General features: G+C 38.9%; 1 protein-coding gene across 10 annotated transcripts in view; it reads right to left on the reverse strand.

Moving 5' to 3' along the window:
- The window catches only part of Ccdc15 (coiled-coil domain containing 15), a 77,723-nt gene that overhangs the window by 6,767 nt on the left and 56,324 nt on the right, over positions 1–14,632 (reverse strand). For 5 of the 10 annotated variants that reach the window (XR_013052690.1, XR_013052691.1, XR_013052694.1 and 2 more), the window contains 3 exons: positions 4,042–4,218; positions 3,450–3,598; positions 902–2,102 (listed from right to left, as the gene is read on the reverse strand). Coding sequence is in view for 5 of the 10 variants with exons in the window: in XM_076576021.1 (XP_076432136.1) it covers positions 1,975–2,102; positions 3,450–3,598; positions 4,042–4,218 (454 nt within the window). In the remaining 5 variants the exon portion in view is untranslated. The remainder of the gene's footprint in view (positions 1–901; positions 2,103–3,449; positions 3,599–4,041; positions 4,219–14,632) is intronic. The other 5 variants (XM_076576021.1, XM_076576023.1, XM_076576024.1 and 2 more) reach the window with 1 other exon arrangement.

Genomic DNA, 14,632 nt, shown 5'->3' on the forward strand with positions numbered 1-14,632 from the left:
CTCCGTTTCAGATCTTCCTTCCAATTCTTTCACATATAAACCCAGAAGCAGAACTGCTAGATCATGGAGTTTTCTTTAGTAAGGGTTGTGAATATACTAAAAGCTGCTGAATGTGTATTTTAAACACAGGCAAATCATATCTAAATAGAACTGTTAAAATATACTTCTTTAAGACTAAATAAAATATATACTTACTTCAAGGACTCTGACTGAGCTGGATAATTAATCAATGTAGTTAAATAACTTGTCAATCTTCTCATTCATGTACTTGGATTCTTTTTCAACAGTCTGGCTAGAAGTGTAGGCCTTTATTTTGATTTGTTTTGTTTTGTGACATAGCCTAAGTGCTGTTTTTTTTTAATTAATTAATTTATTTTTAATTCATGTGCATTTGTGTTTTGCTGCATGTAGGTCTGTGTGAAGGTGTTAGATTCCCTGGAATATGAGTTACAGACAGTTGTGAGCTGCCATGTGGATGCTGGGAATTGAACCTGGGTCCTCTGGAAGGGCAGCCAATGTTCTTAACCACTGAGCCACCTCTCCAGCCTAAGGGCTGTTTTGTTTTTTTTTTTGGTTTTTTGAGACAGGGTTTCTCTGTGTAGCTTTGAGCCTTTCCTGGGACTCACTTGGTAGCCCAGGCTGGCCTCGAACTCACAGAGATCTGCCTGGCTCTGCCTCCCAAGTGCTGGGATTAAAGGCGTGCACCACCACCGCCCGGCCTAAGGGCTGTTTTTAATCATTTAAAATTTTTCATCAAGAAACAATGTGAAGAAAATAACAAATTCATAATAACTATGGCAATATTTATTTCATTTGTTCCAGGTATGTTAGTCAGCAGATTTTTTTTTTTTTAAGGATAGAAAAATGAAGCAGAACTTTATTCCTTTGACCTCATATATACCTTTTGAAATTTATTCATCAGCACTCAGGGGGCAGAGGCACGAGGATCTCTGAGTTCAAGGACAGCCTGGTCTACAGAGGTGGTTCCAGGATAGCAAGGGCTCTATACAGAGAAACCTTGTCTCAAAAAAGAAAAGAAAGAAAAAGAAAACAGAATTTAATCATAAATATTTCACATAAAAGATATTGAAAAGTTACAGTTTGACTTTTTGGCATTTGTAAATATTACAGAACAATAGTAGTCAAGGCTGGAGAGACGGCTCAGCAGGAACAAACATGAGTTGTTCTTCCACAGGACCCAGGTCCAATATTCCCTGCACCCACATGGTACTCACAGCCATCTCTAACTCCAGTCTCTGGGGATCTGATGCTTTTTCTGGTCTCCAAGGGCAATGTACACACACGGTGCACAGACATACATTCAGGCAAACGCTCATATACATAAAATAAAAAAATCTCAAAAAAATTTAGAGTAAAAATAAAATTAAAAAATCCTGTCTCCAATGTCACTGACCAAGAAAAGAGGCAATAATTTAAAAAGTAAGAGAAACAGGAGGAAAAAGAAATGCTAAGCACACCAAATGAAAATTCTTCTCATCTCTAATTATTACACAAAACTAGAAGAGCCGATGGCAATACAGATGGCCATTAGTGCTCAGCAGCCGATTCCTTTTCTGCTTCATCCAGACACTGAATACTGTCAAGATTCAAAAGCATGATTTTAGGATGATAGTAAGATAACCTCAAAGAGTTTCTCTAATTAGACAAAGAAAGAGAAAGTTAAAAGGACACTTTTTTAAAAGCCAGAAGGAATTGAAGAAACCTTACTTTTCTCATCACTTTTAAAATAACAGGTTCCATGTGGTACATACTAAACAAGAGACGAGTTTGGTATTTAACTTTCTGTGTTGGTCCCAAGGCAGCTATCTAGTTAGAAACAGTTATTATGTGGGACTGTTTTCCTTTAAGATAATTCATCTTACATACTTTAACAGCTTTCCTTAATCATTATTTTGTGGTTGATTTTAAATGAAGATGGAAATACTACCAGTCATTGGCACTGATTTCAGACTCTCATTGGAGACTTTTTTTGGAAGTCCGTCTATGTACAGAAGCAAAATTACGAATGGCGTTTCGAAGAGTTGCATTCCCCTCGGAGATATCAGAAGAATTGATGACTGAATGTAATGCCCGGTTATATGCTGCAAATGAAGGTTTGCACAATCATGAAGAAAGTCAGATCTATACAGTTTTCCCATTTCTTTTTCCTATCAGTACTGCTTCTTTACCCAAAATGCCACAGGTATTCAGTTTAGCCACCGAATAAATATTTACTGAGTACTTATAACAGAGCAAGCACTCTGGAAGGCAAGTGAAGAGAATACAGAAAATGGTAGCAAAGGGAAAGGTACAGTGAAGTGCTTCCATACCACAGGTATATACAAATTGTCACTATAATATAAAGAAGGAAATGAATGAACAGCTAAGGAACACTGGGAAGATTTGAAAAGCTGTACCATTTACAGTGGGCTTTGGAGACTGATAGGAGGAAAGAAAAAAAGGCACTACAAGTAGAGAAATAAGTGTATGAGATGCAAACGTGTAAGAGGAAGTTTGGTGAGGCTGCAGTGTGGCCTGAGACCAGAGAGAAGTATATAAAATACATCATGCATTTCATACTATTTTGAGGAGAAGTTTTAGAGTAAGGGAGTGATAAGATTCATAGGACAGGTAAATTCATATCACAGAGATGAAGCCCATCAAAAACGTAAATACTGGTAACATTTTCAGTGTTTATGTGAGGCTGATGGAGTCCCTATGTTCTGTAAGTCAATAGTTAGTGATGGACAAGAAACATTAGCAACCTCAGGAAGGATTCCATTCTCTCTACTTGGGACTTTTTTGTTTTGTTTTCAAGACAGGGTTTGTCTGTGTTAACAGTCCTGGAACTAATTTTGTAGACCCGATTGGCCTCGAACATACAGAGATCTGCTTGCTTCTGCCTCCCAAGTGTTAAGATTAAAGGTGTGAATCATCACTGCCTGGCTACTTGGGACTCTTGATAGAGCTCCTCATTTTTCTTGGGGTCACCAGTAGAATGGACAGTCTAATATGGATATATGCTTGCAAGTCTGTATTAGACACCATTAAAGTATGTGGATAACAGACTCCTAATTTAGTCATAAAGGACAAACTCTTAATAGTATTCAATTAAGGGAAGAGCTGAAACCCAAGTCCTCTTATATATAATATAATGAGCTGGAAATGCTTCTCCACCATAAAGAGGACTAATAGAAATGAAACTATAACAATTTTCATTGCTTTACATAGCTGTTTTATAAAGGTATATATATATATATATATATATATATATATATATATATAGAGAGAGAGAGAGAGAGAGAGAGAGAGAGAGAGAGAGAGAAAGTTCTCAAATTCTACAGAACCACAATCACTACGATGTGTGTGTGTGTGTGTGTGTGTGTGTGTGTGTGTGTGTGTGTGTGTATGAATGCTATTAGAACTCAACTATTCCTTAAGAAACTTACCTCTGTAGTTTTTATAGAAAATACAATTGTTGGCACAGGTATCAGGATGAGCATCCCAGAAATCAGGCCCACAACAGCATAATGGAGGTAAAGTGATATTATAAAGCTTCATTTTCTCCTGGACCTGGGCTCGTAAAGCTTCTACATATCTATAAAAGTACAGTGTGGTCAGACAAATCAACTACTAGGAGAAAAAACATAAAGCCTGATTTTATACCCAGCTTCCTCTGCTCTGTCCCTTGAGTCTTCTTATGCAGTAGGAAATAGCACTAGGAAAATGTAGTTAGTACTGGTCCCAAGAGGTACTAGCCAACTATAACAGTAGTGGAGTATGCACCCTAGATGAGGAAAAGTGCGAGAAGACAAACCAAGTCTCTCTCTCTCTTTGATTTTTCAAGACAGGGTTTCTCTGCGTAGCCCTGACTGTCCTGGATCTCACTCTGTAGCCCAGGCTGGCCTCAAACTCAGAGATCCTCCTGCTTCTTCCTTCTGAGTGCTAAGATTAAAGGTGTGCGCCACCACCGCCCAGCTAAACCAAGACTCTTAAGGAATATGAGCCAGAACTTCATGCAGGATATTTAAAATCAGTCACCTTACATATTCTTTTTCTCTCCGGTGCTGTTTTTCTCTGGCTCCTTTTATTTCTTCAAGTTGTAACTGGGCTAAAACATCAGTTATCTTCTCTTCTGAATAAGGTTCTTCACGACAGTGCATTCTTAGGAGTTTCTGCTCTTCAGCATAGCGCTGCTGTTCTTTCCTTTTCTTAATTCTGAAAATGAAACAAAACTTACTTAGGAATTTTCTAAAATGGTTATTTAAAATTAGCTTCCTGATCCAAATAACTCAAGAAATTCCCTCAAAAAAAGGGAATCAGAAAATCAGCAATCCAAGAGCTTTTTTGTTTGTTTGTTTGTTTGTTTGTTTGTTTGTTTTTTGAGACAGAGTTTCTCTGTCTAGCTCTGGCTGTCCTGGAACTCAAGAGATCTGCCTGCCTCTGTTTCCCAAGTACTAGGATTAAAGCTGCTGGTATTATACTCCACACTTGGTCTATATTCCAAACATTTTAAAACCTCAAAGTAGAAATTAAAATGTATGTAGGATTTAGGATATAGCCAGTGGTAGAGGGTTTGCTTAGCATACATGAGACCTTGAGGTAAATCCACAGTACCACATACAAAAAATTATTTTTGGGTTTGGAGAAGTGGCTCAGCAGTTAAGAGCACTGGCTGCTCTCTAGAAGACCCAAACTTAATTCCCAGCACCCTCACATTTGCTCACAAACATCTTTAACTCCAGTTCCAGGGGATCTAAAACTATCTTCTGGCCTCCTCGGTCACCAAACATGTGGTACACACATACAGGCAGAACACTTATACATATAAAATATTTTTAAATTATATCTTTATTTGTATATATTTTATATATCAAAAATATGTATGAATATGCACACATATATAAGGTAATAGCTGATAGAAATATAAGGAAATATTAAAAAATTGAAATATATGTAAAAATTTCAATGTCCCTTTCTCAATTACTGACAGTAAGTAGACAGAATAATGGAAATGATACAGTTAAGCTCTATGAACCAACTTGACCTAGTTGACATTGATAGAATAAGATTTTAAGAATACTAATATTTTCCTACTACAAAGCTCTTGAACTTAAAAATTTTGCAAAGATAGACAACATGCTAGATCAGTGGTTCTCAACCTGTGAGTCATGACCCCTTTGGAGATTGAAAGACCCTTTCACAGGAGTCACCTAAGACCACTGGAAAACACAGATATTTACATTACGATTCATATCAGCACCAAATTTACAGTTATGAATAGCAATGAAAATAACTTTATGGTTGGTGTGACCACAACATGAGGTCACAGCATTAGGAAGGTTGAGAACCACTGCCCTAGACTATAAAACCAATGATAATAAATTCAAAAGGATTCAAGTAATGCACAGCATATATTCTCTGACCATAAGAGAATTAAATTAGAAATTAATAACAAACTCTTAGAAAACCCAATATATTTGAGAACTATATGCTATACCTCTAAATAATTTATTATATAAAAAGAAATGGAAATTAGAAGGAATTTTTTTGTTTTTTTTTTTTTTTTTGAGACAGAGTTTCTCTGTGTAGCTTTGGAGCCTGTCCTGGAACTCACTCTGTAGGCCAGGCTGGCCTCGAACTCACAAAAATCTGCCTGTCTCTGCTTCCTGAGTGCTGAGATCAAAGGTATGCACCACCACCACCCAAAAAGAATTTTTAGCTGGGTAAATGATTTACTAGATACAGCTAAAGAATATTTAGTAAGGCTGGAGTGATGGCTCAGGGGATAAGAGCACTGGCTACTCTTCCAGAGGATCCATTTGGGTTTCCAGCACCACATGGCTATAGATGTAACCAACCGTTTTATTAAATAAGAAACACAGAAATAATGCAAAAGAGAAAGCCGAGAGGTCAGAGCTCAGAGCCAAAATCTCACCCTTCCGCCTGCGGTGTCCCAGCTTCCCGAATGAGGGCTCTATTTCCTGTCTGTTAGTCTATTTAAAGAGACAGAACAAGCCACAGCTATTTCACCTCACCAGTTCCTCAGCTGGTCCTGTTTCCTCAGACTGGAAGCTTCTGTGTCCTCATCCCAATAGCTCTCAGCTGAACTGTGTTGCTCCAAAGCCTGAAAGCTTAACCAGCTAAATGCTTCTAGTTTCTGGTCCTCACGCCTTATATATCTTTTTGCTTTCTACCACCACTCCCTGGGATTAAAGGCTGGCTTTCTGGGATTAAAGGCGTGTGCCACCACCGCCACACTTTTGCTATGGCTCTAATAGCTCTGACCCACGGACAACTTTATTTATTAACATACAATCAAAATCACATTTCAGTATAATTAGATTACCACCACACATGGCAGCTCACAACTGTCTGTAACTCCAGTTTCAAGGGATCTGATGCCCCTTTCTGGCCTCTGCAGAAACCAGGAACATACATGGTACATAGACATACATGCAGCAAAATATCCATACACACAATATACACATTTTTATATAATAAAAAAGAAATAAAAAAAGAAAGCATGTAGTAGACAATTTCTAGCATTAAGTGCCTATATTAGAAAAATAAAAAGGGCCTTAGATCAAAGGCCTTAGCTTCTACTTTAAGAAATTAAAAAGAGGAAGATCAAGCTCAAGATAAGTACAAGAAAAGAAATAATAAAGGAAATAATAGAGAGCTGAAACAAACTGGCAAAAAGAAAAATAATAAATACTGAAATGAAAAGTTAGCTCTTTGATAACTGTTAAGTCAGTCTAACTGTGAGGGCCAAAGATACAAATTACTAATATAAAAGTAAAATGCTATCATTATAGATTCTACTGTAATATAGAAGGCTCAGGATAATTTTATGCCAATAAATTTTCCAACTTGGATGAAGTTACAATGTGAAAGAAACATGTTACTTACAGTTCTATTATTAGCAACAATGAAACTGCAGTTACAGATGTTTCACAAGGAGAAGTACAGAACCACATGGGATTACAGGTAAATTCTACCAAATAGTTAAGGAAGAAATAAAGCCAGCTGTCACTCATCCAACAAGACTGAAGAAGGAAAAACTGCTTCCCAACTATTCTCTAACACTAGCATTACCCTTAAACCCAAAGAAATAAAACTCCCAAATCAGAAAAAAACAAAAGCACAAGTTAGTATCTCTCATCATACATATAACAAAGTAATATATTTTGTCTATTTCTTTTCTGGAGTTGAGGGCTGAACCCAGGACCCTGTGCTGACTAGGTAAACACTCTACTACGGAACTAAATTCCCAATCCCTATTCTGTCTATTTTTGGTCTATTATGAAACTGTATTGAAATTTCCATTTATGGTTGTTGACAGCATACAGGAATGCACATTTATTTTAGCTTTAGACATCAATAATGTGCCCTGCAACCTTACTAAACTTGCTTTCAACTTCCAGTGGAGTTTTACAAAGTGATCACGTCATTTTCAAATAAAGGCAGCTTTACTTCTTTGTTAAATTGTCTTATTTCTTTTTCTTGCCAGATTGCACTGACTAGAATTTTCAGTATGACTTGAGCTGATGTGACGAGAATGGGCAGCTTCAGATTTGGAAAGAAAACATTTAGTCTTTCATATGAAGTACATTAGTTGTAAGTTTTTCAACAGATTTTTTTTTTTTAAATCAAAGTAAATAAATCCCTTTCTCTTTCCAATTTGTTGAAAAGCTTTTTAAAGTTTTCTATCCAGGTGTTGGATTTTGCGTTGCGGTCATGTAGCTTCAATCCCTCTCGAACTCCATTCCTTCTTTTGAAGGTTAAATCAATTCTGTCCCTGCGGTACAACCCACTTGGTAATATTATGTTGCCCTCTTAATATGCTGTTTGATTCTCTTTGCTCAGAATGCTGACAGAGGTGTAGGTAGTAAAAACTGTGCTCATAATGTCTTAGGCAGAAATAACAACTCGATTGGGAACCCAACAGAGGCAATTCATATTATATTCTTGCAAACAATTTGTCTCTATTTTGTTCATGTCCTGAGACTTTGTGCAAGGCTAAATTTAAAAGACACCTCTTCTAGATTGGATCTACTTCTGATGTGTGGCTTTCTTTTGCATGTAGTAATATTGGTACAATCACTTTGAAAAGCAGTTTAACGGCTTCTTTTAAGACTGAAATACACACCTCTTATTTGGCAGGTACTTAGCCAAGAGAAAAGAAAATATATGCCCAATATTAATGCTTGAATAGAATTTTCACTGGAAATTTGTTTAAGACCAAGTCAATGCCTGTCTACAAAGCTTCAAAGGATGAGATGACTTTTAGGGGCTAAGGCTCCTTTAAGTTAGAGCCAATGCTCATTTCCCAATCTGAAAACCCTTACAGACTTAAGGACTATACTAAGTCTACTTTGCTTGTATCCTAATACAAAGCCTAAATGACAAAGCACCCATTTAAAATGTTTACTGGAAAGAAATTCTGTGACAGGTCCCATGTGTTCCCTGAATTCCTCATGTAGCCAAGTGTTCTAGTTTCCTTTCTGTTGCTGTGATAAAGCATTCTGATCCCTTCTGAAGGGAAGAAATACTTTATTTCATCTTATACTTCCAGGTCACAGTCCACCATAAAGGGAAGTCAAGGGCAGGAAGTCAACTAGGATCCTAATGTCAGAACCATGGAGGAATGCGGCTTGCTGGCTTGCTCTCTGGGTCACTCCCTGGCTCATGTTTAGCTAGCTTTTTATATAGCTTAGTACAACATGCCTTACGAACAGTGCCACTCACAATGGGTTGGGCCTTCTTACATCAATTAATAATCAAGACAATTCTTCATAAATACACCCACATACCAACCTGATCCAGGCAAATCTTCAACTGAAGCTTCTCCTCTCAAAGAACTCCAGGCTGTGTCAAGATGACTAATTAAGGCTAAATGGAACATCAAGGATGACTTCTGGTCCTGTCTCTTCCTGAGTGCTGGGATCACAGGTGTATACCATCACATAGTTTCTGTGGTGCTACAGATCAGCCCAGGGATGCATGTATGCTGGGCAAGCAGTCTACCAAGTGAGCTACATCCCCAGCCTATTAACTGAGCAGTTTAAGCCTACTGTCGAGAAATACTTCTTAGGGAAAACAAAAAACAACAGAAAGCTCTTCCGGAAAAAAAAAAAAATTTTACTCATTGTTGATAATGAACTTGGATCTCCAAGAGCTCTGATGGGAATATATGAAGAGATCAAAGTTATTTCCATACTTCCTATGGATAAACAGATCAAATGGATCTGGGCAAAGTAACTGTAAGTGTTCTGGGAAGATTACTTCAGGCAAATGCTATCAAATAGTACCATGTGCCAAAAGTATATCTTTCATGAAAAGAAGAGTCAGTTAATGGTACCATTATCTGATTGCAAGGAACTGTTAGCCAAGTACAGTAACTTGGGTATCTGCAGAAGATCAAGGCTTGTCTTGGCTACAGAAAGTTCTACTCCTAGACTACAAAATGAGAGACCCTGTCTCAAAATAAAAATAAATTTAAAGAAGAAAAACTGCTGCTATAGCCACTCCAACATTCAGTAACCATTTACTCTGATAAGTAAGCAGCCATCAACACAAGGACAAGACTTTCCACTGACAAAAAGATTACAATTTGTCAAAGGCTCAGATGATTGTCAGCATTTCTTACTAATAAGGAATTTATTTGAGGCAGGTTCTAACTATGTCACCCTAGTTGGTCTAGAACTTGTGCTGTAGACCAGGCTGGCTTCCAATCACAGAGATCTTCCTGACTCTGCCTCCCCAGTGTTGGGCTTAAAGGCGTGCAACACCACACCATCTAGTAAAGTTTTTTGTTTGTTTGTTTGTTTTGTTTTTTCGAGACAGGATTTCTGTGTAGTTTTGGTGCCTGTCCTGGATCTTGCTCTGTAGCCTAGGCTGGCCTCAAAGTCACAGAGATTCGCCTGGCTCTGCCTCCCGAGTGCTGGGATTAAAGGCATGCACCACCATCACCTGGCCTAATAAAGTATTTTTACTGAAAGTGTATATATTATATATTTTTAGATACAATGTTATTACACATTTAATAGGCTATGATATAGTATAAAGATAACTTTTATATGCACTGGGAATACAATTCATGTGACTATCTTTTGTGATATTTACTTTATTGCAGTGGTTGGGAACCAAACCCATAATATCTCCAAAGTATGCTTGAATATAAGTCTAAAATATGCAACCAGTCCATTCAGAAAGCAAACCAGTGTTGCCTGGGTTAGAGGCAGAGGGTGCAGAAGGCTGCCAAGGGACATGACAAAAGTCCTGGGGGTGACAGGTGCCCTAGTTAGGATTACTATCGCTATGACCTTGACCAAAAGCAAGTTGGAGAGATAAGAGTTTATTAGGATTACACTTCCACAGCACAGTCTACCACTGAAGGAAGTCAGGACAGGAAGTCAAGTAGGGCTGGAATCTAGAGGCAGGAGCTGATGCAGAGGCCACAGAGGTTGCTGCTTACTTGCTTACTCAGCCTGCTTTCTTATAGAACCCAAGACTACCAAGCCCAGGGATGGCATCATCTACAATGGGCTGGGCCCTCCCCCATCAATCACTAATTAAGAAAATGCCCTACAGCTTGATCTTACGGAGGCATTTTCTCAATTGATGTTCCCTCCTTTCAGATGATTCTAGCTTGTGTAAAGTTGACATAAAACTAGCCAGCACAACAGGTATGTTTACTATCATGACACTGGTGGTGGTTTCATGTGTTACACATGTCAAAACATACCAACTTCTGGTGCTGGGGAGATGGCTCAGTCATTAAGTGTCTACCATACCGGCCTGAAGGTCTGAGTTTGGATTCTTAGCACTCGTGAAAAAGCCAGGTGCAGTGGCATATGTCTGTAACCCCGGTACCAGCAAATACTTTTTCCGAAGACTTATTTATTCTATTTTATGTGTCTGAGTGTTTTGTCTACATGTGCGTATGTGCACAGGTATCAGATACCCTGGAACTGGAGTGGTTGTGAGCCATCATATGGGTGCTGGGAACCCAATCCAGGTCCTCTGCAAGAGCAGATAGTGCTCTTAACTACTGCATCCCTCAGCCCCCAGACCCATACTTCTTGAATAAAGTAAAAACTCTGCTAAAAATTCTAGGCCTCTATCTATTTGTGGCTGACTATAAGCTCTGGGGGGAATTAAAGTCTCCATTTTGTTAGATTAAATTTAAGGTCTAGACACCATACTACAAAACTAAAAGATCAGGCACTAGAATAATAGGCATGGATGTTGTCAGTGTGGAGCTAATTCATCCGTATTCTGAGAGCTAACCACTAGCCACTCCCAGGAGAGAGAGACACGGCCACGTTAAACAAGGATTTTCTCACAACTGCCTTCCCACATTTGCTAGTATTTTCTGAGCTACCCCTATAAATCTCAGTTGAGTATTTCTCAAAGCGCATAAAAACCGTTTTTATGGTACGCCTGAACCTGCAGCACAACTGAAAGGTGTAACAGGGCAGAGGTGAGACATCTCATTATTGCAATCTGGGCACAGGGAATCTCTTTACACCGGGGAAGATCAAGATTTAAAGGCATGTGAGGCAATGAACTTGGGAATGTGAGCTAGGTGATGTGGAAAAACCCAGCACAGGCACATATAGAGATGGCACTGACTTTAACCTATGCCACTCTCAACCTAAGTTAGAGAATGAAAGGAAAAGACTGAAAGTGCAAACTTAAGAGGTAAGCCAAAGATCACAGGTGTTTGGCTAGGATCTATAAATTTAAAGAACTTTTTTTTTGGTTTTGTTTTGTTGAGACAGGGTTAATTTTTGTAGCCCTGGCTATTTTAAAACCTGTTCTGTAGACCAGGCTGGCCTAAAATCCACAGAGATCCACCAGCCTCTGCCTCCCAAGTGCAGGCATTAAAGGCGTGCACCACCTTGCTTGCTTTTTCTTCCTTTTCTTTTCTTTTTTTCCACTTTAAAGAGATTTCATTTATTTTTATTTATGTGTGTGGATGTTTAGTCTGCATGTCTGTTTGTGCACCACATGCACGTGGTGCACACCAACGTCAGAAGATGGCATTAGATCCCCTGCAACTGGAGTTTCAGATGGCTGTTAGCCATGTTGGTGCTGGGAATCAAACTGAACTACTTACCTAACTACTTAACTATCTAACCACGGAACCATCTCTCCAGCACCACTCACTACTTTTTTTTTTTTTTTTTTTTTTTTTTTGAGACAGGGTTTCTCTGTGTAGCTTTATGCCTTTCCTGGGACTCACTTGGTAGCCCAGGCTGGCCTCGAACTCACAGAGATCCGCCTGGCTCTGCCTCCCAAGTGCTGGGATTAAAGGCGTGCGCCACCACCGCCCGGCATTTTTTTTTTTTTTTTTTTTTAAATTATTTATTTATTTATTATACAAACAGTGTTCTGTCTGCATGTGTCCCTGCAGGCCAGAAGAGGGCACCAGATCTCATTACAGGTGGTTGTGAGCCACCATGTGGTTGCTGGGAATTGAACTCAGGACCTCTGGAAGAACAGTCAGTGCTCTTAACCACTGAGCCATCTCTCCAGCCCCATCACTACTTTTTAATTATTTTACTATGAACTATGCTATGGTGACCTGGGCTTTGAGGGTGGTTACAACATCACGGTGGCCATCAAGCATCCCTTCTCAACTCTGCTCTGTAATGGTTCATCTTGATCGACTTGACTGGACTGAGAACATTTAGGGGGACTAGTAAAACATTCTTTTGGTGTGCCTATGGTGAGTTTCCAGAGACCACTGACGGAAGAACTTTTCAAAAGGGAGTCAGATAAGAAGCATCCTTCGAGGACATTCATATTTGTTACCGTCAGTAACTCCTGACTTTGTCATAAAAGCAAATCTGAGGAAGCAGAGGGAGGTTTTCAATGATGAAATATAAACAGAGCCAAGTGAGTGACAACAGAAAAGATCAGCATCAAATTCAAACCATGCGTTAGTTTGGACACTACAAGCAGCAGCATAAACCATATGAAATTCCTTCTTACTAGGATGGTTCTCTTTATTTGAGCTGACATCTTAGGTACCACTGATAGAACAGAATTGATGGCGTTAACTCCCTGCCTCCACTTAGATGTCCTTCTCCTCAGAAAGTTACCTCAACTTTCTGCCTCCAGTTCTACATTTCTTCACCCCTCTGAAACAGCTTACAGATTGAGCACTCTAGTAAAAAACAGCTCTTTAAGGTCATTCTCTGCATAGGCAATGCTGTCCCAAGGGGACAAAGGATTAAATATTACAACTGTTTGTGATCCTCCAAAAGAGGTACAGTATATAAACAAAAATGCATTCTACCTGTGGACTAAAATTTTAGAGTGTGTTGGGGAAATGTCTAAAAGGGCTTTTTGGGAACACTGGAAAAAAAGCTGAGGAACTGTGGGAGCATTTTCCTGACTTTATTGACTTGCCAACTACTCCTTCCTTCTGGAAACTTTTCTTTCTTGGCCTTTGAATGCATTGCTTCTGCTGGGTTTCCTCATACACCTTTCTGGACCCATCCTTCCCTGTCTGCTTTGCAAGCATATCTCCTTAAAGCTCCAGTAGGTGTTTTCCTTTTCTCATGATATTCTTTCACCCCATGTGACTTAATCTCTGGCTTCTGCTTCAGTTACCACCCACAGCCACCTGTAACTCACAAAGCCACAGCACTGTCATAGATTATGTCCCTGAGACTCAAGTCTACCTGTCAATTTGACATCTCCATTGGATACCTCACAGGTATTTTCTCAGGGAAAGAATCCATAGCTTTGGTCAGAATCCTCAGATAAGAATAACCATCAAAGAGCACTTTTAGAAAGGAGCATAAAATCCAAAATGATAGCACAACAAAGGTTGATAAGTAATCTGCTCTACAAACAAGCTTCTATTTTTCTAATGTCTTCAAAGCTTCTTATGCAAACATACCTTTACTGATACACAATAGAAACTAGAGGAGGTCAGGACAATGGTGTGACTACTATTACAACATTTCTCTGGTAATAATGAAAGGTATTCTGAAACCAATGTCAAATTTTCAATAAAAGAGGTAAGAATCCAAGAGCCTGCAAGTTGGTCTATAAATTCAATATACTGGGCATTTGCACAACTAAACAAGTAGATACTAATATTTAAACTTCTGAAGTATACTATAAAAAACAAACTTGCCGGGCAGTGATGGCGCATGCCTTTAATCCCAGCACTTGGGAGGCAGAGCCAGGCGGATCTCTGTGAGTTCTAGGCCAGCCTGGGCTACCAAGTGAGTGCCAGGAAAGGCACAAAGCTACACGGAGAAACCCTGTCTCGAAAAACCAAAAAAAAAAAAAAACCAAAAAACAAAAACCTGACATCATTATGAAACTGTATGTAAAACAATACAAAAACAATAATCTTCTAATTTAGCAAACAACTCAAAAACTTTGTGGTATTTTTGTTTTGTTTTATTTGAGACAGAGTCTCACTAGGTAGCTTTGGCTGGCTTGAAACTCGATAGACTAGTCTGGCCTTAAACTCACAGAGATCCGCCTGCTTCTGCCTCCTTAGTACTGGGATTAAAGGTGTGCAGTATCTTGTTCTACAAAAACTCTCAGTCCTCTTCTATATGGTAAGGCCATACACGTCACTAATCCTTTACAAAGT

Source organism: Peromyscus maniculatus, chromosome 7 (genome assembly GCF_049852395.1).
Source record: "Peromyscus maniculatus bairdii isolate BWxNUB_F1_BW_parent chromosome 7, HU_Pman_BW_mat_3.1, whole genome shotgun sequence".
NCBI lineage: Eukaryota > Metazoa > Chordata > Mammalia > Rodentia > Cricetidae > Peromyscus > Peromyscus maniculatus.